Genomic DNA, 27,552 nt, shown 5'->3' with positions numbered 1-27,552 from the left:
CGTTCTCACTTTCCCTCTCTCTCTGTCTCTGTCTCTCTCTGGTAAGCCCACATGCCCTATAGCAAATTATAAATAATAATAATAAATATTAAAATAAATCCTTCTTTTTTAAAAAAATAGCACAATTTGAGTGCTGGACCTGGCAGCCTTAAAAACATGCCAGTCATGGGCCGGCAGGGGGCATGGTGGTTAAAGGTCCTGGACTCCCACATGACCAACCATGGTTCAAGTCCCAGATCTGGTGGCTTCCTTTCTCACTTCCCTCTCTCTCTCTGTCTCTCTCTGGTCAAATTGGAAAATAATAATAATAATAATAATAAATAAAGTGATAATAAAATAATTCTTTAAAAAAATGTCAGTCATATGTGCATGTATGCCCCAAATCCCAAGAGAAGAATGAAAGAGAAAAATAATATGGTGTGACCATCTCCCTGGGGAGTACCTACTCATTTTTCCTCTCTCTTTTTTTCTCTCTCTCACTGGCATGCACATGTACACTACAGCAAGTAAAAAGAAAAAAGAAAAGAAAGTTCTCTTAATCCCTAAAATTTTATGAACTTTGATCTCCTAGGTTGTGTTATAGCCCAGGATTTTTTTTTTTTTTTTGGAGAGGTTTTTTCGCTATAGGGTGCGTGCGCTCGCCAAACAGACAGAGAGACATAGAGACAGAAAGCGAGAAATCACCCCTCAGGGGGGTTGGTCATGCCGCAATCCCTTCTCCATTCTCCTCTCGGGATCTTGGGCATGCACACACATGCGCCCGGCCTGAGTTTAAGCCACCCGGTCCGGGACACGAACCGTGGTTGACTACGTAGGAGTCCAGCGACATAGCCATTACGCTAACTGCTGGTTCCCTAGCCCAGGATATTATTATACAAGAAATAATGATGTCACTCCTTTCCATTTGGAAATCCATCTGGTTGTCTCCAGATTGTCATAATCAAAATATGTGGCATTCAACATTGCGTTGGGTTTCTTTGTAGGTGGTACTGACAGTGTGTAGGGCACTTGGAGGTCAGAACAAGCTAGTACTCTGCCCAGAATATTCTGAAGTGAGCAGTTGCGAATTATGACTTTATCTGTTGAGCATATTTGTCCACTTGATGTGCTTTTCTTGCTTAATTTCAGGACCACTAAGTCATCTAACTGGAGTAATAATCAGGCTGATTATTCTAGCCTTAGTGATTCCCAGTTCCTCTTTGGATCACAGTTTTGTCCAGAAAATTCAGAGACCCTGTCAGCACCCTTGGATTTTGGTGCCCACTCAAGACATCCAAAACAGTCACAACAGAATCCTCTGGATGTGAGTCTGATTTCCAGAATTTCTCTGTACACATTCACAGTGATTATGGAGATAAGGAATAAAGAAGACTTATTCTGTTGAATTATATTTTAGAATTGTGGGACCAGTAGATGGTGTAATGGTTACGTCGTTGGACTCCCACATAATCAACCTTGATTCTAGTGCCAGACCTGGTGGTTTAAAACTCACGCCACGTATGTGTGTATGTGCATGCCCATAGTCCCAAGAGGAGAATGGAAGAGAAGGGACTGCAGCATGGCCATCTCCCTAGGGGGTGATTTCTTACTTTCTATCTCTCTCTCTCTCTGGAGAGCACACGTGCCCTATAGCAAAAATATCTCTAAAAAAAAAGAAAAAGAATTTGGGACCAGCAGATGGCATAATGGTTACATTGCTGGACTCCCATGTAGTCGACTACAGTTAAAGTCCCGGTCCTGGTGGCTTAAACTCACACAGGGCATGTGTGCATGCATGCCCAAGATCCTGAGAGGAGAATGGAGGAGAAGGGATCGCGGTGGCCATCCCCCCTGGAGGGTGATTTCTCGCTTTCTGTCTCTGTCTCTCTCTGTCTTTCTGGTGAGCGCATGCGCCCTATAGCAAAAACCTCTCCAAAAATAAATTTTTTTTGTATACTTCCAGGGATTACTCTCCTAAATGGATTTGTGCTTAGTTGGTGACTTACATGAATAGGTAGTTTGAAATGGGAAAAATAATTATATTTGCAGTTTCTTGTATTACCAAAGCAACATAGAAAACTTGTGTCAGTGTCAGTTCCTTGACAATTCTACAGACAGGCATATATCACATGACATTTCCTAAGACTAGTCATAAAATTGGTGGTGAACATTTCGTAAGGAAAAACAAAACTTCCATAAAATAAGAATAAAGTAACATGAACTTTATTTTAGGCAGTTTTTGTGTGTGTGTGTGTGTGTTTTAAATGATTTTTGCTATAGAGTATGTGCGCTTATCGGAGAGACAGAGAGACAGAAAGCAAGAAATCACCCACTGGGGGGATGGCCTTGCTGCAATCCCTTCTCCATTGTCCTCTCAGGATTTTGGGTACACACACACACATGCGCCTGGCGTGAGTTTTAAGTTGCTGGGTCCAGGACTCCAACTGCAGTCGACTAGGTAGGAGTCCAGTGATATAACCATTATGCCATCCACTGGTCCCAGACAGACATTTTTGCAGATTTTTTTTAAAAAGAATTATTTTATTTAACTTCATGTATTTATTTATTTTAATTTGACCAGGGAAGGACAGAGAGAGAGAGAGAGAAAGTGAGAAAGCAAACCGCCAAGTCTAGAACTCAAACCATGGTCAGCCATATGGGAGTCCAGTGCCCTTAACCACCATACCACTTGCTGGCTCCATTTTTGAAAATTTAAGAAAAATATTTGCTAGAGGGGTCATGCACTTGCCAGAGACAGACAGACAGAAAGAGAAAGGAAAAGAGAGGGAGAGAGAGAGATAGGGAGTGGAGAAAGCACCCACCATGGAGAACGATCACACTACTATCTCTTCTCCTTCATTTAGTCCTCCTTTTGAAAATTTGAGCATGTGCACATACATGTTCAGCATACATGCTCTCAAGCCACTGGGTCCAGAATTCAAACCACAGAGTTGGCCAGGTAGGATCCAGCTGCCTTAATCTCTAGGCCATGGAGCTAGCCTGGTAGACATTTTTTCCTAAGAAACTTTACATACTTTGCAGATTTTAGTTAATGATACTACATTATCTTCATGAAAAGAGACAAGAATTTTGAGGTACAAATTAATGAATCAGGCCCAGAATGAGGTATAGAGTCTCTTGAGTCCTTGACATTTTTGAGATGGTCTCCTCTTATGAATCAGAAGTATTTTTATTTATTTGGTATAGAACTAGATTAATTTTATATATGGGCTTACCTGTACCAAATAGGGAATGAATAAGACTAGGTCAGTGCTTCAAGTTAGTAGAGTATGTTCTCAGATAAGTATTTTAGTACAAAAATTATATCTAGTGTTATGAAAGAATACATGCACTCTCTGAATGTTTCAGAGTTTTGCTTAAGAATGCAAGAAATGACTTATCTTGTGCCTGCATATCCACTTTCTGGTTCTTATCAAATTCATCAACATATCTTTAGTTCACCAGTAGCTGAGCAATTTGAGTTAAACTTGTTAATATGAAAATTGAATATATAATCTCAGTGACAGAATATATAATTCTCCGTTGCTGCCTTTAAATTTATGCAATTGACTTTCAGCCATTTTAGTGACATTTTAAATATCTCTCGGCTGGTAAGGCAAGAGCTATATTAATAAAAGGAGTTGCTTTATGTTAAATATAAATTTCTGGTGTATACAAAAATAAAAAAGAAGTACTACATGCTATGCTGTGTTTTTAGCAATATGCTTTGCACTTAAATGTGACTGAGTTGTACAGAAAATAGTGAATGTTATAAATATTTTTATGTGTGAAATGTTATATTGATTTTTCTCTTTTACTTAGCAGAGTGAACCTAGTATTTTTACGAAGTACCAGGCAAAACCCCAGCTATTTGGAGGAGATACAAAGGATGGAGGCTTATTTCCTCTTCCTTTGTCAATTGGAAAATCAAAAGGCCTCTTCGAACAATTTGAGGAGAAAAAAAAAAAGGCAAAAGACAAGTGTGACAGGTATGCAAACCTTTCAAGTGGATGGGAAGCATTAAATGGAGTCAATGATCACATCACATCATTCAGTTTCAGCATAATAGCATCTATTAGTCAAGGTGTTTTTTTTTTTTTTTCCCTTTGGAGAGGTTTTTGCTATAGGGCGTGTGGGCTTGCCAGAAAGACAGAGAGAGACAGAGAAACAGAAAGAGACAAATCACCCCCTCACACAGAGGATGGCCACGCTGCAATCCCTTTTCCTCCATTCTCTTCTCAGGATCTTGGGCATGCATGCATACGTGCATGAATTTAAGCCACCAGGTTTGGGACTCGAACCTCAGTCAACTACATGGGAGTCCAGCGACGTAGCCATTATACCATCTGCTGGTCCTGTACTCTAACCACAGTTTTACAATCAAAATAATGGTAATACCAGATATGTCCAGGACTTTTGGACTACCAGAAAGAAGCTGTTGCCTCCTAAAGCCAAGGTTGCTATCAGAATGAAAACTGGTCTTCTACTGTGATAACCTCTTGAGTTGCTAAAACTTATTAACTTCATTTAAGATACATATAAAGGGGGACCAGCAGATGGCATAATGGCTATGTTATTGGACTTTCATGTAGCTGACTGTGGTTTGACTCCTAGACCTGGTGGCTTAAACTCACACTGGGCACGTGTGCATGCATGCCCAAGATCCTGAGAGGAGAAGGGATTGCGGCATGGCCATCCCCCCTGGGGGGTGATTTCTCACTTTCTGTCTCTGTGTCTCTCTGGTGAGCACATGTACCCTATAGCAAAAAAAAAAAAGGTACATAAAGAGTAGATTTTAAAAAGAACAAAGTGGTTTGTCTTGGAAATGGTTATCAGCAGCTGGTGTGCTCTTTTTTCTGACTGGGCACTATGGTTTCTCAGGCTCAGGTCTCCAACTCTGATCAAGCAATATTTTGATGCCATGCTAGACATGTCTGCCACATTCATGGGATCAGTTCTGTTACATGTTGTTTCAATATTTCACAAAGATTTGTCTCTTGTTTTTCTTTCCTATTCTAGTGAGAATCTACACAACTTTGTCTCCTATGTCAGAGAAAGCATTCACAGGGTAAGTATAGCCACATTTCAAGGAGTTAGGACATTTCACATTTAAGTAGTTTTATAATTATATTGCATTTGCTTTAGTTCATGTAGAACAGCAATTTTTCTTTTTTTTTTTTAGATTTTTGCTATAGGGCTTGTGTGCTTGCTGGAGAGAGACAGAGACAATGAGAGGGAAAGTGAGAGACCAACCCCCTACAGGGGATGACCTGCCATAGTCCCTTTTCCTCCATTCTCCTCTAGGGTTTCTGGGCACACATACACATGTGTCTGGCATTTTTTTTCAAAGGTCTAAACTGCAAGATTTTGGGGTTTAAAGAATTATTTATTTGGCTTTATTTATTTATTCATTTATTTTAACTTGACCAGAGAGAGTGAGAGAGAGAGAGAGAGAGAAAGTGAGAAAGCAAGCCACCAAGTTCAGAACTTGAACTGTGGTCGGGTAGGCCATGTGGGAGTGTCCAGTGCCTTAACCGCCACTCTACCTGCTGGTCCTAGAATAACAATATTTTAACTACCCCTTTTTAATCATTAAATGATAGTTATTATGTTAGTAAAATTAGGCAACAGTCTGTGCATTCTTTTTTTCATTTTAAGAATTATTTTTATTTAATTTTATTTATTCATTTATTTACTTTTATTTTGACCAGAGAGAGACACAGAGATAGTAAGAGAGGCAAAGTGAGAAAATAAACCACCAGATCCAGGACTTGAACTGTGTTTGGCCATGTGGGAGTGTCCAGTGCCTTAACCACTATGCCACTCACTTGTCCCTGTTTTTTTTTTTTTTTTTTTTAAGGTATTTGCCATAGAGATCATGAGTTTGCTGGGGAGAGACAGAGACAGGGAGAAGTAAAGTGAAAAGTCACCTCTCAGGTGGGATGGCAATGCTTCAATCCCTTTTCCTCCTAAGATTTTGGGTACACACGCACATGTGCCTGGCATGATTTTCAAGCCTCCAGGTCTGGGACTCGAACCACCATCAGCCATGTGGGAGTACAGTGCCTTACCCACTATGCCACCTGCTGGCCTCTGTGCATTGTTTCTTTCTTTTTTTTTTTTAAATTATTTATTTAGGGACCAACAGTTGGCGTAATGGCTTTGTCACTGGACTCCCATGTAGTCGACTACAGTTAAAGTCCTGGTCCTGGTGGCTTAAACTCACACAGGGCACATGTGCGTGCGTGCCCAAGATCCGGAGAGGAAAATGGAGGAGAAGGGATTGTGGCGTGTCCATCCTACCTGGGGGGTGATTTCTTTATTATTATTATTATTATTATTATTATTATTATTGAGAGGTTTTTGCTATAGGGTGCATGTGCTCACCAGAAAGACAGAGAGAGATAGAAAGATAGAAAGCGAGAAATCACCCTCCAGGGGAGAGGGCCACGCCATAATCCCTTCTCCTCCATTCTCCTCTTAGGATCTTGGGCATACATGCAGACACGTCCAGAGTGAGTTTAAGCCACTGGGTCCAGGACACAAACCACAGTCGACTACATGGGAGTTCAGCGACATAGCCATTATACTAACTGCTGGTCCTATTTTTATTATTTCTAAAATTTGCTAATAGGGCATGTGCACTCACAAGAGAGAGAGAGAAAGTGAGAAAGCAAGCCTCTAGGTCTGGAACTTGAACCGTGATTGGCCATGTGGAAGTTCAGTGCCTTAACCACCATGCCATCTACTGACCCTGTGAATTCTTTCTTAATATTTTTTTTTTTTTTTTTTTTTTTTTTGTAGCTGCAGACAACTGTGGAAAAATCAGAGGAACATCTCAGTTCAAGAAGCCAATCTATTTTGGATTCTTTGGAGACTGTGACCAAGACATGTGAGTGCCCCATATTTGACATTATCAGCAGAGGGCACTGGTGAGTGGTGACCTCGAACTTTCAGATCTTAGCTAGGTTTGCAGTGGAGAGATTCTACACAGCATTTCAGATGAGAGGGTGTTTACATAAGGTTAGCCCTGAAGACACATGGAGTGTGCTGATGTGGGTAGTGGGATTCACCTCCATGTGACAACACTCTGGCTCCACGATGACTTTTGTGAGTCCTCTACCTGGTAACCCTGCTGTCTCAAGTCAGGCAGCTTTGCAAGGTTTCTCATCTCACTACTGGAAGAGAATCAGTAGGATCCCTGAGTCCCAAACGAATTGCTGGCTATGTGGTCTACAGAGATACTGCCCACTTGGGTTAGAAATACCCCAGTCACCTACTGTTCTTGCTGACTTGGTTTCAGTGAGAGCTATTTGTAGTGAATCACAAGATCATTCACAATTTCAGTCACAGTCTGTGGTTTGTAAAATCCTCTGCACTGCCAATTAGTGATGTATATTTAGATGAAAACATGACCCTGCCCTTTATAAACAGAAGAGAGTGGGGCCGGCAGGTGGTGTGGTGGTTGGGGATGCTGGACTCCCACATGGCTGACCACGGTTCCAGTCTCAGACTTGGTGGCTTGCTTTCTCACTTCCTCTCTCTCTGTCTCTCTCTGTGTCTTTCTCTGGTCAAACTGAAACAATAATAATACTAATAAATAAAGTAATTTTGAAAAAAAAAATGGAGAGAGCCAGGACACAGTTCTCCTTAGGTGAGTACCTCTCTAGAACCACCAGTTTCTCAGCAAAACAGCAGGCTGAGAACTGGGCATCCGCTTTTGTTTGCATTTGTCTGTGTGTTTATTTATTTTTTAAAATTTTAAACAAGTTGAACCCATTCAGATGCCATGGGATGGTTTGCTCATGATTTACAAAAATCAATGCTGTCATGCAGCTTAGAAGTGAATCCCCATCTGTCTGCAAAGAAGCACTGTTCTGTCGGCTAGCTCCCAAACTTGGTATCCCACACACAGGGCAATTGGGCATCTGTTTGGTCACAAGTTCTGGAAGCCTAAGACTGTTATCCCCTATAAGAAGTAGCAAGGCAAAAAGAAGCAAATCAGAGATGCCTCCTTTGTATAACCTGATAGGATAACCAACTCATTTATACGTACCCAAGGAAAGTACTGGTGGGTTTTTTTTTTTTTTTTTTTTTTTTTCCCTCCATTTTTACACCGGGGGATACCCCTACATGTTAAACCATGGGAAGTATTGAAAGGAGGATTGCAACCGACGTGTGGCATTTAATTCCCAGAAAAGGTAAAGGAAGTGCCTAAGACCCTTACACAAGACCATTGCAGAGACAGGATTAGAACTGAATTGGGGGGGACAGCAGCAGTAGCATGATGGTTAAAGAACTGGACTCCCGCATGGCAGACGATGGTTCAAGTCCCAGACCTGGCAGCTTGCTTTCTCAGCTTTCCTCTCTCATCCTGTCTCTCTCTGGTGAGCACACATGCCCTATCACAAATTAAATTATAATAGTAATAATGATAATAAATAAAATTAAATGATTCTTAAAAAGAATAATTGAATGTGATGAGTAGTAGACACAGGGACCTTGATCCCTAGCAGGAGAGATGGCGAGGAGGTAAGAAAGCACTCCCCAGTGGGTATAGCCTTACCACAGTCCCCTCTCTGCCATTCTCCTCTCAGGATTTTGGGCATGCACATAAATGCTTGCCTGGTGGTTGTTTTTTGTTTTTTTTTAATGTGACCAGAAAGAGACAGAGGGTGAGAGTCAAAGAGAGAGGAAGTGAGAAAGAAAGCCACCAGATTCAGGAGTTGAACCCTGGTCAGCCATGTGGGAGTGGCCAGCGCCTTAACCACCACGCCACCTGCTGATCCCCGTGTGTTTTTCAAGCCCTCAAGTACAGAAATCAAACTGTATTGTTAGCCATGTGGGATCCAGCTGCCTCAACTACCACACCACCTGGCTGGCCCAAGGCTAGGTCATTCCTAAAAATGGACACTTGTGTAGAATCATTCTAGCCAACTTGTGTAGAATCATTTTCTTTCTTGGTAGGTAATGATCAGGAGCAGAAAATTAAATTGGTCATTGAGAGAGGAACGAGATAAATTCTCCCGCTAGCCCAGAACACTGAACTCTACTCAGTGCATTCTGCCCGCTTTCAATTTGCATTCACTGTTGCCATCAGGAAAGGGGAAATGAAGACACCATGGGGAGTGTTGCTCTGTGCTCTGACTTACTGGGTTTCTGCGCAGGAGAGTCTGCCTGCCCAACCAGAAGGGTCACTGTAGTCATCTAAGCTAACTCCTTCTGCTCTTCAGCTGAGGGCACCAAGGACCAGAGTAAGAAAAGGTACTGGGTGTAGGTGGGGCACATAAGTAGAGAGTGGTATTTTCATCTGACAGGTGTTTGTTCTCTTGAAAAATACACTCATTGGGAGAAAAAAAGAAAAACAGTAACGACATTAAAATCAGAAAACGTGTCTTTTGGAAAATGGCTTGCTCTATACATCAAAATAAAGTCCGTATAAATAAAGTCCATATATCAATATATCAAATGTTGTGATTAAATCAAAGAATTAGTGGCAAATATAAGCACCTTTTTTTTTTTTTTTTTTTAGTATTTTTTGTTTGTTTGTTTTTGCTATCAGGCATGTGTGCTCACCAGAGGAGAGGGGAGAGAGAAAGTGAGAAATCACCCCTGGGGTGTGGGAGATGGCCACACTGCAATTTCTTCTCCTCCATTCTTCTCTCATGATTTTGGGCACTGATGCACACATGCCTGGCATTATTTTCAAGCCAACAGATCTGGGACTTGAACCACTAAATAGGTCATGTGGGATCTGGTGCGTTAACTACCATGCCACCTGATGAGTCATGGGCAATATTTTTATAATTTCAGATTAGGAAAAATTTTCTAAGCAAAACACATACGATTATTATGAAGAATGAGATCCATCTATATGAACATGTTGGAATGGAAGTATCTGTTCACTGTTAAAAGAGCAAGGTGCTGTTTACATGCACAACATTTGCTCCAGGACTCATCTTATTGGGGTGTGGGACCAGCTAGTGAACATTGGAGGGGTAGCCCTTAAAAATGAGGGAGAGTTGGCCAGCAGGTGGCATGGTGGTTAAGGTGCTGGATTCCAACATAACTGACCATGGTGTGTGTGTGTGTGTGTGTGTGTGTGCCTAAAATCCCAAGAGGAGAAAGGGAAGGGATTACACTGTGGTCATATTCCCTGAAGGTGATTTCTCATTTTCCTTCTCTTGGTCTCTCTCTGGCAAGTGTATGTGCCCTATGGAAAAAAAAATTTTTTTTTTGAGAGGTTTTCGCTATAGGGCGCGTGCGCTCGCCAGACAAACAGAGAGAGACATAGAGACAGAAAGCGAGAAATCACCCCCCAGGGGGAATGGTCACGCCGCAATCCCTTCTCCTCCATTCTCCTCTCAGGATCTTGAGCACGCACGCACACACACGCGCCTGGCATGAGTTTTAAGCCACTGGATTCGGGATGCGAACTGTGGTCGACTACGTGGGAGTCCAGCGACATAGCCATTACGCTAACTGCTGGTTCCCCCAAAAATGTTTTAAAAATTGAAGGAGGGATGCTGGCAGGTGGTGTGGTGGTTAAGGGCACTGGACTCCCACATGGCTGACCAGTTGCAGTTTGAGTCCTGGATCTGGTGGCTTGCTTTCTCACTTTGCTGCTCTCTCTCTCTGTCACTCTGTCCCTCATAGGTCGAATTTAAATACATAAAATAATTCTTTAAAAAAATTGGAGGGGGCCAGCAAGTGGTGTGCTGGTTAAGGCGCTGGACACCCCCACATATCTGACTATGGTTCAAATTCTGGACCTGGTGGCTTGCTTTCTCATTTTCCCTTTCTCTCTCTGTGTGTCTCTGACCAAATTAAAATAAATGAATAAATAAAATGAAATATGATAATTCATTTTAAAATTATTTGTTTGATTTTATTTATTAATAATAATTGTTACTCAATTTGACCAGAGAGAGAGAGAAAGCAAGCCACCAGGTCCAGTACTTGAACCATGTTTGGCTATGTAGGAGTCCAGCACCTTAACCACCATGCCACTTGCTGGCCCAAAAATAATTCTAGAAAAAAGAATTGGAGGAGGTTGCCAAGATGAATGTCTATTTATTTATTTATTATTTTTTCAAAAGAATTATTTTATTGAATTTTATTTTATTTACTTATTTTAAGTTGACCAGAGAGTGACAGAGTGAAAGAGAGAGAGAGAAAGCAAGCATGTCTGGGACTTGAACCATGGTTGACCATGTGGGAGTCCAGTATCCTTAACCATCACACCACTTGCCACCCCCTGAATGTCCTTTTATATTGAGAGGCTTCCAGATCTTTCCTCAGGCTCTCCATTAGCACAGCAGGGAGAAAAAACTACAGAGTAAAAGGAAACTCACTGGCCTTCAGTGGAAAAGCATTCCATTCTGAGTCACATTAGAATCTGATCTTATCTCAATTGAGCCCTTGTCAAATTGCTAAAATAGAAATTAACTTTTAAAAATTGTTTTTACAGGAAAACAAATATATTGTTCAGAATATGAAAATGGATTTCAAATGTCATTTTTACACAGAAGCTAAAAATAACTAATGTTTATAGATATGTTCAAAACAGACCCACACACAGAATCTGCAATCTATACACAGAAATGTATGTTTATTTAATGTAAACTTCTGGAAACTGCTGGAATTGTTAAATTCAGAGAGTGGGATCAAGGTCTGCATGGAGACATTTAATAATTTTTCATTGTACATCTGTTTCCCTGGGAACAAGGACAGAACGTATGGACCACAGTGGGTGCTTCTGGGCACTAAATCCAGAATCCAACACTCTGCTTGTCTTTCTCATCCTCTGCTTTTGTAAGGGTCAGTAACGGCCACTGTTGCTAAGAAACATTTCTATTTAGAACTCTAGAGAGGGATAATTACATTTGCTCTCCACTATAAATATCTACATGGATGTTGAAAAATATTTGACTAATAGAGTTTAGGAGCAGCACGAATCCATTAGTAAACGTCCTCTCTCTCTCTCTTTCTCCTCTCTCTCCTTTTTTTTGGAGAGGTTTTTGCTACAGGACACGTGCGCTTGCCAGAAAGACAGAGACAGAGAGACAGAAAGCAAGAAATCACCCCCAAGGGGGGATGGCCACACAGTCCCTTCTCCTTCATTCTCCTTGGGATCTTGGGCATGTACACACATGCGCCCGGTGTGAGTTTAAGCCACTGGATCCGGGACTCGAACCACGGTTGACTACATGGGAGTTCAGCGACATAGCCATTACACTAACTGCTGGTCCCTTTCTCTCTTTTTTTTTAAGAGAGAGATTTTTACTGTAGAGTGCATGTACTCGGCCAGAGAGGTAAGAGAAACAGAAAGCAAGAAATCATTCCCAGGCTAGATGGCCACACCGCAATCCCTTCTTCTCCAGTCTCCTCTCTAGATTTTGGACATGTACACGCATGCAAGCAGCATGAATTTTAAGGTGCTGGATCCAGAACTCAAACCATGGTCAGCTATATGGGAGTCCAGTGACGTAAGCTTTATGCCATCTGCTGGTCCCAATAAGCAACCTTTTTCTAATTGGTTGGCACAAGGAATCTGACTTGTGTTTGTGTTGAAAAGTAAGAGAAAAAAAAAAACGTTTTTTTGGAGAGATTTTCGCTGTAGGGCACGTACGCTCGCCAGACAGACAGAGAGAGACATAGAGACAGAAAGTGAGAAATCACCCCCCGGGGGAATGGTCATGCTGCAATCCCTTCTCCTCCATTCTCCTCTCGGGATCTTGGGCACGCATGCACACGTGCCAGGTGTGAGTTTTAAGCCACAGGGTCCGGGACACGATCTGTGGTTGACTGTGCAGCACCTCTGCCACCCCAGTCAGCCAGGACAAGGTGGCCCTGAGCCCATTTAAAAAAAAAAAAACTGTGGAGAAGTAGTTTATTACATATTGATGATAACGTGTATAGTATTCTCAACTGGACTTGTCTGAAGTGTATTTTATGTTGGGTAAATTCTCTTTACAAGCCAAATGATGTATAGCGATCAAATGTTTAAAATAATCATAATAAACACACACACACACACACACACACACACAAAACTGTGAATAGAGACCAGCAGATGGCATAGTGGTTACATTGCTGGACTCCTGTGTAGTTGACTGCAGTTTGAGTCCCTGACCCAGGGGCTTACATCTTACCTGGACATGTGTGTGTGCGTGTCCAAGATCCTGAGAGGAGAATGGAGGAGAAGGGACTGTGGTGTGGCTACCTCCCTGAGGGGTGATTTATCACTTTCTGTCTCTCGGTCTTTCTCTGTCTGGTGAGCACACACACCCTACAGCAAAAATCTCTCTTAAAAAAAAACAAACCTGTGGATAAGTACATATAATATAAAATTTACTATTTCTTGGGGCCAGCAGATGGTGTAATGGTTACATCACTGGACTCCCACATAGCCAACTATGATTCGAGTTCCCCGACCCAATGGCTTAAACTCATGCCAGGCACGTGTGTGTATGTGCCCAAGGTCCTGAGGGGAGAATAGAAGAGAAGGAATTGTGGTGTGGCCATTCTCCCCAGGAGGGTGATTTCTCGCTTTCTGTCTGTCTCTCTGGCAAGCACATGTGCCCTATAGCAAAACCCCTCTCTCAAAAAAAAAAAAAAAAGATTACCATTGCTTACTGCTTTCTGCAAGACCACATTGGTTTGTCTATTCATAGTCACACAGACACTTATTGCTTCAGAACTTTTACACCTGCCATTTGCTTATCTTCTGTAGAGCTGACTCCTCTTTATCCTGGTTTCACTTTAAATATACCCATCTCTGACAACCTTATCTAAAATATGTGCCATGGTCCAGCTGGTAGTGTGGTGGTTAGGGCAGCTAGCTGAATCCCACATGGCCTACATGGTTTGAGTCCCAGACCTGGCAGCTTGAAAATTGCACTGGGTACTTCTGTGCATGCCCAAATCCTGAGAGGAGAATGGAGGAGAAGGGACTGTGGCATGGCCATCCCCCCAGGGGGTGATTTTTCACTTTCTCTCTCTCTCTTTCTCTTTCTCTCTCTCTCTTTCTGGTGTGCACATGCACCATATGACAAAAATCTAAAAAAAAAAAAAAAAAGTATGTGAAAGTACAATAGGTTCACTCCGTTTTCCCTTGGAACTCTTCTCAGTGGGGCCGGCAGGTGGAATGGTGGTTGAAGGCACTGGACTCCCCAAATGGTCGACCGCGATTCGAGTCCTGGACCTAGTGGCTTGCTTTCTCAGTTTCTCTCTCTCACACACACTCTGTACCTCAATGGCCAAATTAAAATAAATAAATGTATAAATAAAGTTAAATAAAATAATTTTAAAAAAGGAACTCTTCCCCAAAGTAGAAAAAGCCAGAAAAAGAGTTCTGAAATAGCCATTATAATTGTTTGTCTTCTGCAAAAGTTGAAATAAGTTTGAAGAAGAAATAAAGCAACTTTTGATTGTTCCTAAACCAAACACATACACACTTCTAGCATGTTTTTCAAGCTGCCGAGTCCAGTACTCAAACTACAGTCAACCATGTGAGATCAGGCCCCCTTAATCAGTAGATTATGGGGCCAGCCCTTTTTGGGTTATTTCTGATCTGTGTTTGGCTTCTTCATCCTAGTTTATCATTCAAATTGCAGAAGTGCTCCTTTTTTAGAGAAATCATGGGCCGCTCCACAGCAGTAATACACTGCTCAAGAGAGGCTGGATCCTACAGGGAGACCGCGGCTCAAATCCCAGTCTGGTCAGCTTGAAGCCTGCAAGTGCCCAAGATTCGTCAGCCTAGAGGACTGAAGGAAAGGGAACTACAGCATGATCAGAATCTGTGGAAGGTGTTCACTTTCTCACTCTCATATGTATGTGTGAACACAGAAAAATAAATAGGTTCAGCCCTATGGTCTGGTGATGGGGAAGCCAGATCCCACATGACTGATCACACGCTTCGAACCTGACCTGGCCCCAGCCAAGTACATGTGCATGCATGCCCCAAATCCTGATGGGACAGAGAAATGGAGGAAAAAGGATTATAGCATGACAATGCCCCATTGGGGGGTAATTTCTCTCTCTCTGTCTCTCCCTGGCAAACACATCTACCCTCAGGCAGTTAAAAAAATTAGTATCGTACGGACCAGCAGTTAGTGTAATGGCTATGTCGCTGGACTCCCACGTAGTTGACCGTGGTTGGTGTCCCAGACCCGGTGGCTTAAAACTCACGTTGGGCGCGTGTGCGTGCGTGCCCAAGATCCCGAGAGGAGAATGGAGGAGAAGGGATTGCAGCATGACCATCCTCCCTGGGGGGTGATTTTTCACTTTCTGTCTCTCTGTCTCTCTCTGTCTGTCTGGCGAGTGCACGTGCCCTATAGCAAAAACCTCTCAAAAATAATTAATATTGTGGGGCCACCAGGTGATATGGTGGTTAAGGGCACTGGACTCCCACATGGCCAACTGCGGTTTGAATCCTGGACCTGGCAACTTGCTTTCTCACTTTCTCTCTCTCTCTCACTTTGTCCCTCTCTGGTCAAATTAAAATAAATAAATAAATGTTAAATAAAATATTTCTTTTTTAAAAATTAATATTGTATTGCAATATGGCTTTATCTCTCCTTATTACTATTATATCCATAATGCCTGTCACATAGTTGATGCTCATTAAATATTTGTTGACAAAGGGCCAGAGAGTGGCACAGTGCTAAAATATACTTTATGAGATTGACCCATTTGGGAGGGTTCCAGGTTTGCATCTGGAGACCTCCCTGAGTGCAATGGGCATGCTCTTACCCTTAATATGGGTCTGCCTGAAGCTTGTGGATATATTACAACATCAAGATCCTGTGAGTCTGGCTTGCCAATTTAAAAGTTCAAACTTAGTCAAGAGTGCCCCTGAAAGTCTCAGTGTAGGTTTCGGGGCGGGGGGCCATGATGACACCTTCATTCTATAAAGGTCACTCTGATAACAGGGCTAAGAGGCAAGGCCAAAGAGGAACTGGGTTGGTGTTGGCATCTGGGCACTGCTTCTCAGGGTCCCTGCAGGTGCTAAGGCTGAGTCTGCTCTGGCCAAGATCATCTTGTGGTGGGAGAGAGGAAGAGATGAGGGAAGAACCACTCTGGTCTGGGAGGACAGAGTCCTGGCACTAGCGGAAAAGTCTCAGGTGGTCTGCGTGGGCACCTGGCTGTGGTCTGGGCAGGTGGGGCATGCCAGTTTCCAGGAGGTGAATCATCACTATTTTGTATTTAGTGCAAGAGATCGTGCGGGCCCAGAATGACCTGGCGTTCAGGGCGGTACAAGACAAAGGCAACATGGAACAGGCCATCCTCGAAATACGGAAGATGTTCGAAGCTGTAAGTGTAGACCCAGACCCCTGACCTTTTTTTTTCAAATGTGTTTTTGGCTTCGTCTCTAAGATCCAGAGAGACTCCTCAAGTTGAAAAATTTTATCCAAGACCAGAGGTAGCACAGGCCCCTTGGTAATAGCCCAGGGTGTAGGCTGGCTTCCTTCGCCAAGATCCCTGGCATAATGTGGGCCCCAGGGCTCCGCTCCAGAGTGTAGCTGTACTTGCCCAATGAGGCCCCCTTGGTTCTGCTGGCATAACCATCAGTTTGTTCACATTCTCAACCATACTGCTCATCACCCTCCTCTTTCTCACTGCTTCTCCCCAGAAACAAGCAGAGTTCATAGACATGAAGTCCAACCTAAAGCACCTAGAAGGTTTAGTTACCCAGCAGAGTCAGGACTTCCAGCAGCTGTGTGAGCAGGTAGGCCAGCTGAATGTGCCCAGTGTCCTAGCAGAGCTGAAGCAATCGATGTCAGTGCTTCTGGCACCAGGGAATGTGAAAGACAGCACCTCTCAGACCTCACCACATCTAGCCCACAGCCTCTACTTCACCAGGCAGGAAAATTACACCTCTGGGGATGCTGTCACACAGCCAGTTCAGGTCCCCCCTGCTGCGTGGAATCCCAGTGTGGGCTCCCCAGGGCCTGGAGACTTATGTGCCCAGGGTAAGGAAGCAAAGAGCAATGCTCTCCGAGAAGAGGCCACACTGTCAGCAGTTGGGCTCTGTGAAGGACATGGGTGCGTAAGGGACAAGGCAGTGCAGACCGACTGCCAGGATCCCATCACCACTAATGCAGGTTTAAAGAACCATGTCTCCAGCCTCTCGGGCCACAGAGTTCACAATGACAGGGAACTGGTTTCCCAAGGAACTTCACAGCAAATATCCCTGGATTTGGATAACCTTGAAGCCAACATTAAGAATTCCTGCCCCAAATATCAAGCCACAACCATGTTCTTGTGTGACCCGTGTGAGCACCAGGTCACTGAGCAGAAAGTCAGGACTGTTGGAAGACGTGGGAAAGGCAGGAAGGAGCAGCCCAAGAAAGTCAAAAGGGGCAGCCTCCGAGCCAGGAAGCAAGAACAAAACCCAAACAAGACCTGTGCCTTCAACTCTAAGTATCAGAGTTGTCAGCCTCCAGCTTCTGGCCCACAGAGGTCCTCCCTGGGACAGCAGGAACCCCTTGCTCAGCTCCTACATCTCCGGAACCCCAGGAGCCCCTCAAGGCCAGCATGCTCTGCTCTGAGAGGAAGAGTCACACCCAGTAAGACAGGAAGTGCCTCCCAAAGAAGCCTCTTGCAGCTCAACAGGTCCTCTTCTGGAAACAACAGCCAGCTTTCTAGAAGTTCCCGAGGGAAGCACCAGATGAGCTGGTTCAGTGACCCCAGCCTGGGCAGTTCAGAGCCTCCTCTGTGCAAGGAGCCAGGGAAGACTATGCTTTATGACCTGGGTTTTGATAGCAGTGATGACGGCTTCTGACTAGCCCACAGCAACTTTAGCTGATGGTTTGCACTTAACAGTGCAAGTCAGAACACACAGAAAGACAAATCAGGGAACCAGCAGTTAGCGTAATGGCTATGTCACTGGACTCCCACGTAGTTGACCGTGGTTCGCGTCCTGGACCTGGTGGCTTAAAACTCACGTCGGGCGGGGTGATTTCTTGCTTTCTGTCTCTATGTCTCTCTCTGTCTGTCTGGCGAGTGCATGTGCCCTATAGCAAAAACCTCTCCAAAAAAAAAAAAAAAGAAAAGAAAGACAAATCACACACTTGTCTGGTCAACAGCAGGAAGTCCCTGAAGCCTGCTGGGGACCCTTAGGGTCAGGAGTCCTGCTGGGTGGAGTTAGGTCTGTGGGGACTGATGCTCTGGGTACCAGGTGCTGCCCATGGCAAGGGCATAAGGAATAAGTGCATCCTTACTGGAAAGAAACGTGTAAGGGTGGCAGAGATGAGAGCTGGATAGCAGCCTCGGTTTGGCACACTGGGAGGGTGGCTGGACTTGGTGAAAGGGGGCTGGATTTTTTTTTTTTTTTTTTTTTTTTGGTGCTAGAGGGTGCATGTGATAGAGAGAGACAAAGGGAGAGAAGGAGAGGAGAAAGCACTCCTCATGGGAAATGGTCACACCACGATCCTTTCTTCATGTCTTCCTTCTTTTGGGATTTTGGGCACACATGCGCATGCACACAGTGTGTTTTTCAGGTTGCTGGGTCCAGGACTTGGACTGCACGGATGGCTATGTGTGATCCAGCTGCCTTAACCAGCAGACCACACAGCCGGCCTGTATATAGTGTGTAGTAGGACAGGATCTCATAAAACCATGGCAGCATGACTCCCAAATACAAACTTTTTTCTTTTTTCTTTAGTTTTTGTTATAGTGCATGTGTACTCACCGAAGAGAGAGGGAAAGAAAAGTCACTCCCTAGGGGTACTGGCCATGCTGTAATCCTCTCTTCTTCACTCTCCTCTCTGGATTTTGGGCATACACGCACATGCACCCAACATGAGTCTCAAGCTGCCAGGTTAGGGACTTAAACCATGAAGCTGGTCACATGAGATCTAGCATCTTAACCGCCAACCACCTGCTGCCCCCCCCCCCAAATACAACATTTTTGGCCTTCAAAATATTTCCTAGGGTTGGCTCTGTAGCCTGGTAGTTAAGTGAGCCAGATCCTACATGACTGACTGAATGCTTTGAGTCCCAAATCCAGCAACTTGGAAAATACACCAGCACGTGCATGCACCCAAAATCCCAACAGGATGGAAAAATGGAGAAGGTATTGGGGGGTGGCCATACACCATAAGCATGCCCCATCAGGGTCATTTTCTCTCCCTCTCTCTCTCTCTCTCTCTAGCAAGCACATGTGCCCTCCGGTAATGAAAACAATTTCTATGTGTGAACAATACCGCTCTGGGCCTTGGCATATTTTCTTATTTTTACCCAGTTATATGGCCAGAACATTTCATTTTTCAACCAGTGGATATATTACAGGACATAGTAGTTCTCGTGAACAGAGAAAGAAAGGAAAAAGTTAAAGCTGCTTCTGAAAGAGAGGTGACATGCACCAAACAAACGTCCAGAGCAGCACTGTTCGACATGAGTCCATTTTTCTTCCCGGCTGTTTTTTCTCCTGTTTTGTTTTTCCACCACGCTTTTAAAGCTAATGATAGCGTCTGTAGGCCTTGTATTATTCCTGGGCTTATATGAAACATTGGACTTCCATTTATATCTTGCTGAAGTTTTCAAAGTTTTGCAACATGTGTATTTCTTTTGTAATCAACAATAAGTAATTCAAAAATAAAGATAAACCCTTTGAAAGCATATATTTTTTTCTCTTTCATTACATTTATTGAACTGAACTCCTAGTTCAATTCCTTATATTTACTTAAGAAATCAAATACATAAGATGCATACCATCTATGTATTTCCTAAGGCTCTCACAAGATGCTTTTGAATAAACAACACTCCCTTCTGGGTTTTTTGTTTTGTTTTGTTTTCATTTCCTGTATTGTATGTAGTGAAAATCTACATGGCATAGGCAGTCTCCAGAATTTTCCCATTTTCAAGCCCATTTGCTCATTTCCACTATAGTAAATGACATTGTAGAAAACGGGGGTTCATGACTTCTTCTTATTTTTTTGCATTCTTTATTTCCATAGATGTGTATCCCATAAAAGTCCGGAGGAGCTGAACTGGCCTGAGACACCTCTGCCTGGAGTGCCAGGCATCAGCCTAAGCTGTGGTTTCTCTCGTCTCCACAGCAAGGGCTTCCTGAGGCCTGTAGCTGGGAGCCATGAGCAATCACAGCAGCCCCCTCTGAAGCCAGGAAGTTCAGATGTGGGCTCTGCCCTGGCCCTGTATTTCTTTGAATGTTTCACTTTGAGTTATGGAGACAGAGTTCAGACTTGGTGTTCCGGGAGTTGGGCGTTTTTGTAGAATGAGCAGTAAGCTGTCTCCTAACAAGGTTTGGTTAATTAAAATTATACTGCCTGTCTCTGGTGATCATCAGGAAAGGATATTCTGTTTCTTATTTTATTCCTGAAGCTCTGAAAGAGAGGTGACATGCACCAAACAAACGTCCAGAGCAGCACTGTTCGACATGAGTCCATTTTTCTTCCCGGCTGTTTTTTCTCCTGTTTTGTTTTTCCACCACGCTTTTAAAGCTAATGATAGCGTCTGTAGGCCTTGTATTATTCCTGGGCTTATATGAAACATTGGACTTCCATTTATATCTTGCTGAAGTTTTCAAAGTTTTGCAACATGTGTATTTCTTTTGTAATCAACAATAAGTAATTCAAAAATAAAGATAAACCCTTTGAAAGCATATATTTTTTTCTCTTTCATTACATTTATTGAACTGAACTCCTAGTTCAATTCCTTATATTTACTTAAGAAATCAAATACATAAGATGCATACCATCTATGTATTTCCTAAGGCTCTCACAAGATGCTTTTGAATAAACAACACTCCCTTCTGGGTTTTTTGTTTTGTTTTGTTTTCATTTCCTGTATTGTATGTAGTGAAAATCTACATGGCATAGGCAGTCTCCAGAATTTTCCCATTTTCAAGCCCATTTGCTCATTTCCACTATAGTAAATGACATTGTAGAAAACGGGGGTTCATGACTTCTTCTTATTTTTTTGCATTCTTTATTTCCATAGATGTGTATCCCATAAAAGTCCGGAGGAGCTGAACTGGCCTGAGACACCTCTGCCTGGAGTGCCAGGCATCAGCCTAAGCTGTGGTTTCTCTCGTCTCCACAGCAAGGGCTTCCTGAGGCCTGTAGCTGGGAGCCATGAGCAATCACAGCAGCCCCCTCTGAAGCCAGGAAGTTCAGATGTGGGCTCTGCCCTGGCCCTGTATTTCTTTGAATGTTTCACTTTGAGTTATGGAGACAGAGTTCAGACTTGGTGTTCCGGGAGTTGGGCGTTTTTGTAGAATGAGCAGTAAGCTGTCTCCTAACAAGGTTTGGTTAATTAAAATTATACTGCCTGTCTCTGGTGATCATCAGGAAAGGATATTCTGTTTCTTATTTTATTCCTGAAGCTTTTTTTTTTTAAACTACTGCGTTCCTGCCAGGTTTGGTGAGCGTGACACAGCCCAGGCACGTCTGGAGCATACAACGTTTTTGGCTCTTCAGAAGCTCCTGGAGCCACATGAGGCTACACAGAGGCGGCTGTGGTGGGAGGTTTGTGGGCCTGGGGCCCAGGCTGGGAAGCCAGGGAGCCACCCAGGGACTTTTTTTTTTTTAAGAGAAATTTTTTTGTATAGAGCATATACACTCTCCAGAGAGACAGAGAGAGACAGAGACAGATAGTGAGAAATCACCCCGCCCCCCCAGGGTATATGGCCATGTCATAATCCCTTCTCCTCCATTTGCCTCTTGGGATTTTGGGTACACATGCAAACGTGCCCAGGAAGAGTTTTAAGCCACCAGGTCTGGGACTTGAAATGCAGTCAATCATGTGGGAGTCCAGTGACATAACCATTATGCCACCTGTTGGTCCTGGGACTTCCTCTTTCTGATACAATTCAGCTATAGCCTGGGATGGAAATGAAGCTGACAATTAGGCTGACAATTAGCACCTAATTATCGTGACATTCAAGTATTAATGGAAATGTCACCTATAGAGAGGCCTTTGCAGACTTCCCTACTCATCCCCCAATCCCTTGACCTGCTTTGATTTCCTTATCTTGCTTGGTCTGAAATGACATTCATTTGTGTGTGTGTGTGTTTAGGTTTTTGTCATAGGACGAGTGCCCTGGCCAGAGAGAGATAGAGAGGGAAAGTGAGGAATCCCTCAGGAGGGATGGCCATGCCACAATCCCTTCTTCATTCTCCTTTGGATTTTGGGCATGCGTGCACATGTGCCCAGCATTATTTTCAAGCCACCGGGTCCAGCACTCAAACGGTGATCTATTGTATGAGAGTCTAGCACCTTAACCACCTGGCCACTTGCTGGCCCCACTATGCATTCATTTGTATGCCTTCCCAGTGGGCTGTAAGCTCCAGAAGCCAGAGTAGCCTCTGCCCTGTCTCGGCTGTGTCCCCAGCACTAAGAGAGTGTCTGACACTAATAGATCCTTGATAAGTACTTGTTGAGGGCAGGGATTGCATTCCTGTCCCTCGCACAGCTCCTGCACCCTTGTCCTGAGAGGGGACCTTTCTGGCATCCCTTCGCAGCTTGTCTTTTTTTGAGTTTTGCCTCAGAAGCTCCAAAGGGCTCCTGATGATGGATCTCCTGCAAGATACCCACTTCTCTTCCAGGCCAGTTCCCAGCATCACCTTTCTCACCCCAAGTACACAGAAAACAATAGCATCTCTGCCCTCCAGAAAGGAAGTTACTTCCTACAAGGGCTGGATAGTTTGGAAAAAAAATGTACCAGGCCTTCCGCCAAAACTCTATCAAATCAGGCATTTTCCAGACAGCCTAGGACAGAGAGTCCTTCCCACCTAGTGCTAGGATCCATTGTCAAATAGATTTCCTGAGTAAAATGTTCCCTCTGTAAATATTTAGCAGGAACCTAAAATATTAATGTTCTCCCACACACTCTAAGGAGAAAGCTAATTGCCAGGCCTCAAACTGTCTTGGGATGACAGCACCTTTAGAACCATCCGTCACAGTTTAACACACTGGCTTCCCGAGGCCTCCCCTTTAGATGCACTCCTTCGATGGCCTCTGCGGCCATATTGCACATCTGTGGCTCAGTCAGGGAGGTACCACTCTGGTACCAGGTGAGGCCCTACCTGGCCATTTAGGAGGGGCGTTGGCCTGAGGTAGGCCCCTTTCCCAAATCCATCACTCACCTACCTTCTGCGAATTCGAATGTCAACAACTCACACTCGCACACAGTGGCGGGATGATGGTGTTGCCCTCTTGGCCCATTCCTGTGTGCCAGTGGAGGGACACAGGACCCCAGGCTGGCTGGCTGCTTCCTCCTGGTTGCCTGATCCCTTTGGTGTCCTCCCTAGGATTGGATGTGGAGAGTCCATGACAATGCCAAGGAGCCAGGGCTCTCTGTTCCCTGAGTTAGGGGAGCAGGAGGTGTGGGGAGGGGACCCTGAGGTCCAGAGTTGAGACAGTAGGTCCCAGCGGCCGACTGCCCTGGCTTGTGCCTCAGAGGCAGAGGTGTCCAACAGAAGGCCTCCAGAATGCACCTGGCAAGGGTTCCGGGTCTAGAACCACCTCCCTGTGGCTAGACAGGCTGCACTCTGGATAGGCTGAAGGCAGGGTCGCCATTCCCAGTCCACAGCTGCATGTTGTCAGTTGTGCCTTTGAAAGAACCGCTGCTCTGCTCCTGAGCCTTGGCTGTCATTCCCTGATCCCTGCTGGACCTTCACCCTTCCGTTCCCCCATCTCTCTCCTTGTTCCTGTCCTTTCCCGCTTGGCCTTCCCTTTCAGCCCTCTAGTTCCTTCTAGAAGCTTCTACAGGCCAGCTCCTGCCTTAAATATCACCACAAAGTCTGCCAGTGTGCTTACGAAGCTGATTCCTAGTGGCTTTTGGGGGTGCACTGGTGGGATGCGGCCATGGGACCTAGAAACCTGTCCTCACAGCGTCTCACATGCCTCGTGCTGTGGCTCCAAGTTGCAGTTTGCGGCTACAGGTTCCAAAGCTCCTATTTATTCTTGAGGCTGCCTTGTTTCTATTTTGATTCTGGTAATCTGAATTGCAGTTCGTGTTTCCACGGAAACAGCCCAGGGATTGTTTGGCTTGCCAAGACGAACTGCGGGGGAGAGAACTGAGTGACGTAAAGCATTTATGAAGTTTCTCAGACGTGACCAAGGTCAACCAGCAAGTCTCCCAGGAAGGCTTTGGTCCTCGCTCCCTGCAAGCCTAGGGGTTTCACTAAAATATGTGTTTGAGACTCCTAATCTCTTCCTTGCTAAATCCGTGGAGAATGACTCCCCAAACCCTGCTCTGAGCACATGAGCACACATCTGTCCACTGCTGTGTGACGCTGGCAATGGCAGGGTGGTCTTCTTGGGGCACCTCCAGGAGCCAGGGAGGCAGAGATAAGAGGAAATGCTGCCTGCTCATCTGGGGCCGGCATGCCAGAGGCTAGGGCTCACCTGCTTTATCAAACAGCTGCGTCTCTGCACTGAGGGAGACTTCCTCCGTCAAGGATTCCGGGCTGAACTACCTACCTGGCAAATCTGAGTTTTCACATACAGGCTTTGCTCAAACAGACGCATACCTGTCTCTCTGGTCAGGCAAAGCCTGAATCCTGCTGCTACCGTGCCCCATCTTGGGCCGGGCCCTCATTCCAAGGGCCACAGTCTCCAACCCAATCAGAAAAAAATCCCTTTGTTCAGTCTTCTCAGACTAGATCCCTGCTCACAACAAACCCCCACTTGGGGAGGGACCATTGAACTGAGCTCCTGACAAACAGCTCTGTGAGGCCTAAGGCATAGAAACCGGCGCCCCCCAAGGGAGGATGCCCTCTTTGTCAGGGTCCTGCCAAGCCTCTTGGGTGGCCCCGGGACACTGACCCAATTCCTGGAGATTGTGAAGGTTGAGTTTGCAAAGATACGTGATAAGGGAGGCCCATGGCTAGTTGATGAGGGTTTTAAAAAAAACTTTATTTTTGCAAAAGTGATAACATGTGCACGACAGACAAATTAGAAGATAGAAGGGAAAAACCCTATAACCCCTTTTATCCTCCCCAATCGGTTTTTGCCTTTGTGTGCTCATGTATGTACTTTCATTCATTTGGGATCAAATGTACTTTATGAATCGAATGCATTTAACATTTTGGAACAACTTCCGATTTAGAGAAAAGTTGCCAAGATCCTAAGTCCATGTACACCCCTCGCCCAATTTCCCCAGCGTAAACATCTTCCAGAAGTGTTCAAAACTGAGGAGCTGACATCAAAGTATTCACTGCAGCCTTGGCTTGGAGGGCACCAATTTTCCATCATGTCCTCTCTGTTGCAGGAAGCAACCCAAGACTCCATATTGCTCAGACATTGTGTCTCCTTAGTCGCTATGGGTCTGGGACAGGTTCTGAGTCCTCGTTCTTAGACTCTGAAGGCCTTGTGTTCTGGCCACGTATCCTGGAGAATGCCTCCCAGTCTAGGTCTGTCTGACATCTGCGATGCACAGAGGCTGCGCACATGGATTCCTGAGAACACCTCTGAGGTGAAGCATCCGTCCCACCCCATCCTGGCGGGCTGTGTACGACATCTGCAGGACTCTGCTGATGGTAATGGCCAGCACTTGGTTAAGGCGGTGTCTGCTGGGTCTCGCCGTTGTAAGTTACAGCTTTCTCTTTCTACCCTTCAGTCTTTAGAAGAGAGTCACTAAGTCTAGCTCACCCTCAAGGGGCAGTGATGGGATGGGGGGTGGGGTGGTGGTGGGAAAGTGGGAAGGGACAGGAATTAAGTGCCACCTCCTCTGTAGGAGAGCCCACATCCACAGGTGACCCAGCAAGCAGGCGGCCGAGGATGCAGTGAGCGGAGCGTGCGCACGTGCTGCTGTTCTGCTCGCCTCCAATTTCATCAGCTGTTGAATGCTTATTGAGGGTGCCACCTCCTGCAGGGACTGAGTGGCAGGAGACCTGGGAAGAGCCTCCTGCTCTAAACAGGGCAGTGGCAGTGGCCATGCCTGGGCGGGAACCAGGACATGCCCACCAGCGAGGCCACCCATTGACATGGTCAGGGCCCAGGGCACCACCATTCTCGAGGCGCTAAGTGCTGCACCAGGCTCTGTGAAGCAGAGGGCAGGTAGTCTCTGCCTCTGAGCCTAGCAGACTCAGGGGACCTGAGCTGAGGGTGGCTCTGCAGCTGCCCTATGCCAAGGTCACTGGCCTAGAAGACAGCCTCGTGGGCAGTGAGCCGTGGGCCCTTCCTAGCTGTAGTTTCAGGTCTACAGGCAGCTCTGTACCAGCCTCCCTCCTTACGTGCCCAGGCGGGGGGGCAGGTCCCTGAGACTCAGTTTCTGGGGTAGCAAACTGCCCAACACCTTGTTACGTTTCCTGAGAGGACATCATGGTTTGGAATCTTTGTCCACATAACTTCTGATGATGTCCTTCCTTTCCAGGGGTGGGGCTGGAGCGGCTGTGCTAAGCCTCTGCTGACCTCTGGAGGACAGCTGGGCCTCTCCTTCACCCGCTGGCCTGTTGTGCTCCACAAAGGGACTGCCTGTGGTCTCCAGGCCTGTGGTGTGATGAGGCTCAGGTGCGAAAGTGGGTGAGCAGGACCCATGCCCACTTTCCCTCTCCACCCCCTCAGCTGAGGGCCCAGCTGGTTGCATGGGAGGAACGCCTCATGGGAACGTGCTGTCAGGAAAGGGCCAGTGGGGATCCTGCCAGCTCCTCTGATTCAATCTTGAGGCCTCTGAGCTGGGCGGGGACAAGGGGACAGAAGGGAGGCAGATCTGGACATGACCCCATGAAGGACACAGAGCACAGTGTACGAGGGGGACGCAGGGCCCAGACGCAGGGCTAGCTCTGCTGGGCAGGCTGAGCTGGCCCAGAGTGGCCTGCTATGACTGGGGGAGGGCGGGGAAACAAAGCCAATCCTGGCTGTGACCCCTGTGCTTTCTCAGGGGCCATGGAAAGAACACCAAGAGACACACCAGAGGCCCACAGTCCACACCTACTTTGCGTTTTGGGTGCTGAGTGTACTGAATATCAATGTCAAAAACACATTCAAGATATCAAGAAAAGTTACAAAAAAGAAAAAAGTCAACAGTAAGAAACATTTTGAAGCAACAGAATACAAAACCTGGGCTCTCAGCTCACAAAGGGACAGAAGCGGAAGTTAAAAAGGGTGTAGTAATTCAGGTTCGGCCTACCCTTTGAAATGTCACCCTCAGGGACACTGGCAGCTGGGCCTGCCCGGATCCTTTAGGGCAAACTCCTGCTAGGAAGATGCAAAGCTAAGACGACCGGCCTTACTCAATTTGGTATTTAAAAGAGGTCATCAGACTGTAGTCCTCTTCCAGGTCCAGGACAGTCTCGATGATATTGTGCTCGTCGAAAGCCTGCTTGAGGCCACCAGGGTTGGCATCTGAGGCCTTCTGAGGGCTCTCGTCCCCGAGCAGGGCCCAGGCTTCCTCCTTGAAGGGTGAATCTTGGCAGTGACCACAGACATGGTTCAACTCGTTTTCAAATTCTAGCTTCCCGGCCAATTCTTCAATAGTCCGAATGCTCGTGTGGTCTTAAAAATAAGAACAGTTGGCTTTACAGTTCTACCGAGGAGTCTCAAGACATTTCAGGACAAGTTAAAAACTGGGTTGGTCGCTCTTCGGGAGATGTGCAAAAC

The 27,552-nt window shown here is 45.3% G+C and overlaps 2 protein-coding genes across 4 annotated transcripts in view; one reads left to right on the top strand and one right to left on the bottom strand.

The window, feature by feature from the left end:
- Positions 1 to 17,866, top strand: part of IHO1 (interactor of HORMAD1 1) — a 22,789-nt gene extending 4,923 nt beyond the window's left edge. Inside the window, exons 3-8 of one of the 2 annotated variants that reach the window (XM_006170965.1) lie at positions 1,129 to 1,303; positions 3,805 to 3,968; positions 4,999 to 5,047; positions 6,784 to 6,871; positions 16,193 to 16,296; positions 16,616 to 17,866. In XM_006170965.1, the coding sequence (XP_006171027.1) occupies positions 1,129 to 1,303; positions 3,805 to 3,968; positions 4,999 to 5,047; positions 6,784 to 6,871; positions 16,193 to 16,296; positions 16,616 to 17,767 (1,732 nt within the window). In that variant the 3' untranslated portion in view covers positions 17,768 to 17,866. Of the gene's footprint in view, positions 1 to 1,128; positions 1,304 to 3,801; positions 3,969 to 4,998; positions 5,048 to 6,783; positions 6,872 to 16,192; positions 16,297 to 16,615 lie in introns of both variants that reach the window. The other variant, XM_027769303.1, reaches the window with a different exon arrangement.
- A 9,102-nt stretch (positions 17,867 to 26,968) lies between these two features.
- The window catches only part of CUNH3orf62 (chromosome unknown C3orf62 homolog), a 20,553-nt gene continuing 19,969 nt past the window's right edge, over positions 26,969 to 27,552 (bottom strand). For both annotated transcript variants that reach the window (XM_006170961.1, XM_006170960.1), the window contains one exon: positions 26,969 to 27,447. In XM_006170961.1, coding sequence (XP_006171023.1) covers positions 27,182 to 27,447 — 266 coding nt within the window. In that variant the 3' untranslated portion in view covers positions 26,969 to 27,181. The remainder of the gene's footprint in view (positions 27,448 to 27,552) is intronic.

This window comes from Tupaia chinensis, unplaced genomic scaffold (assembly GCF_000334495.1).
Source record: "Tupaia chinensis unplaced genomic scaffold, TupChi_1.0 Scaffold149184_1, whole genome shotgun sequence".
Taxonomy (NCBI): domain Eukaryota; kingdom Metazoa; phylum Chordata; class Mammalia; order Scandentia; family Tupaiidae; genus Tupaia; species Tupaia belangeri.
The sequence above is the reverse complement of the archived record's forward strand: the minus strand, read 5'-3'. Positions and strand labels throughout refer to the sequence as shown.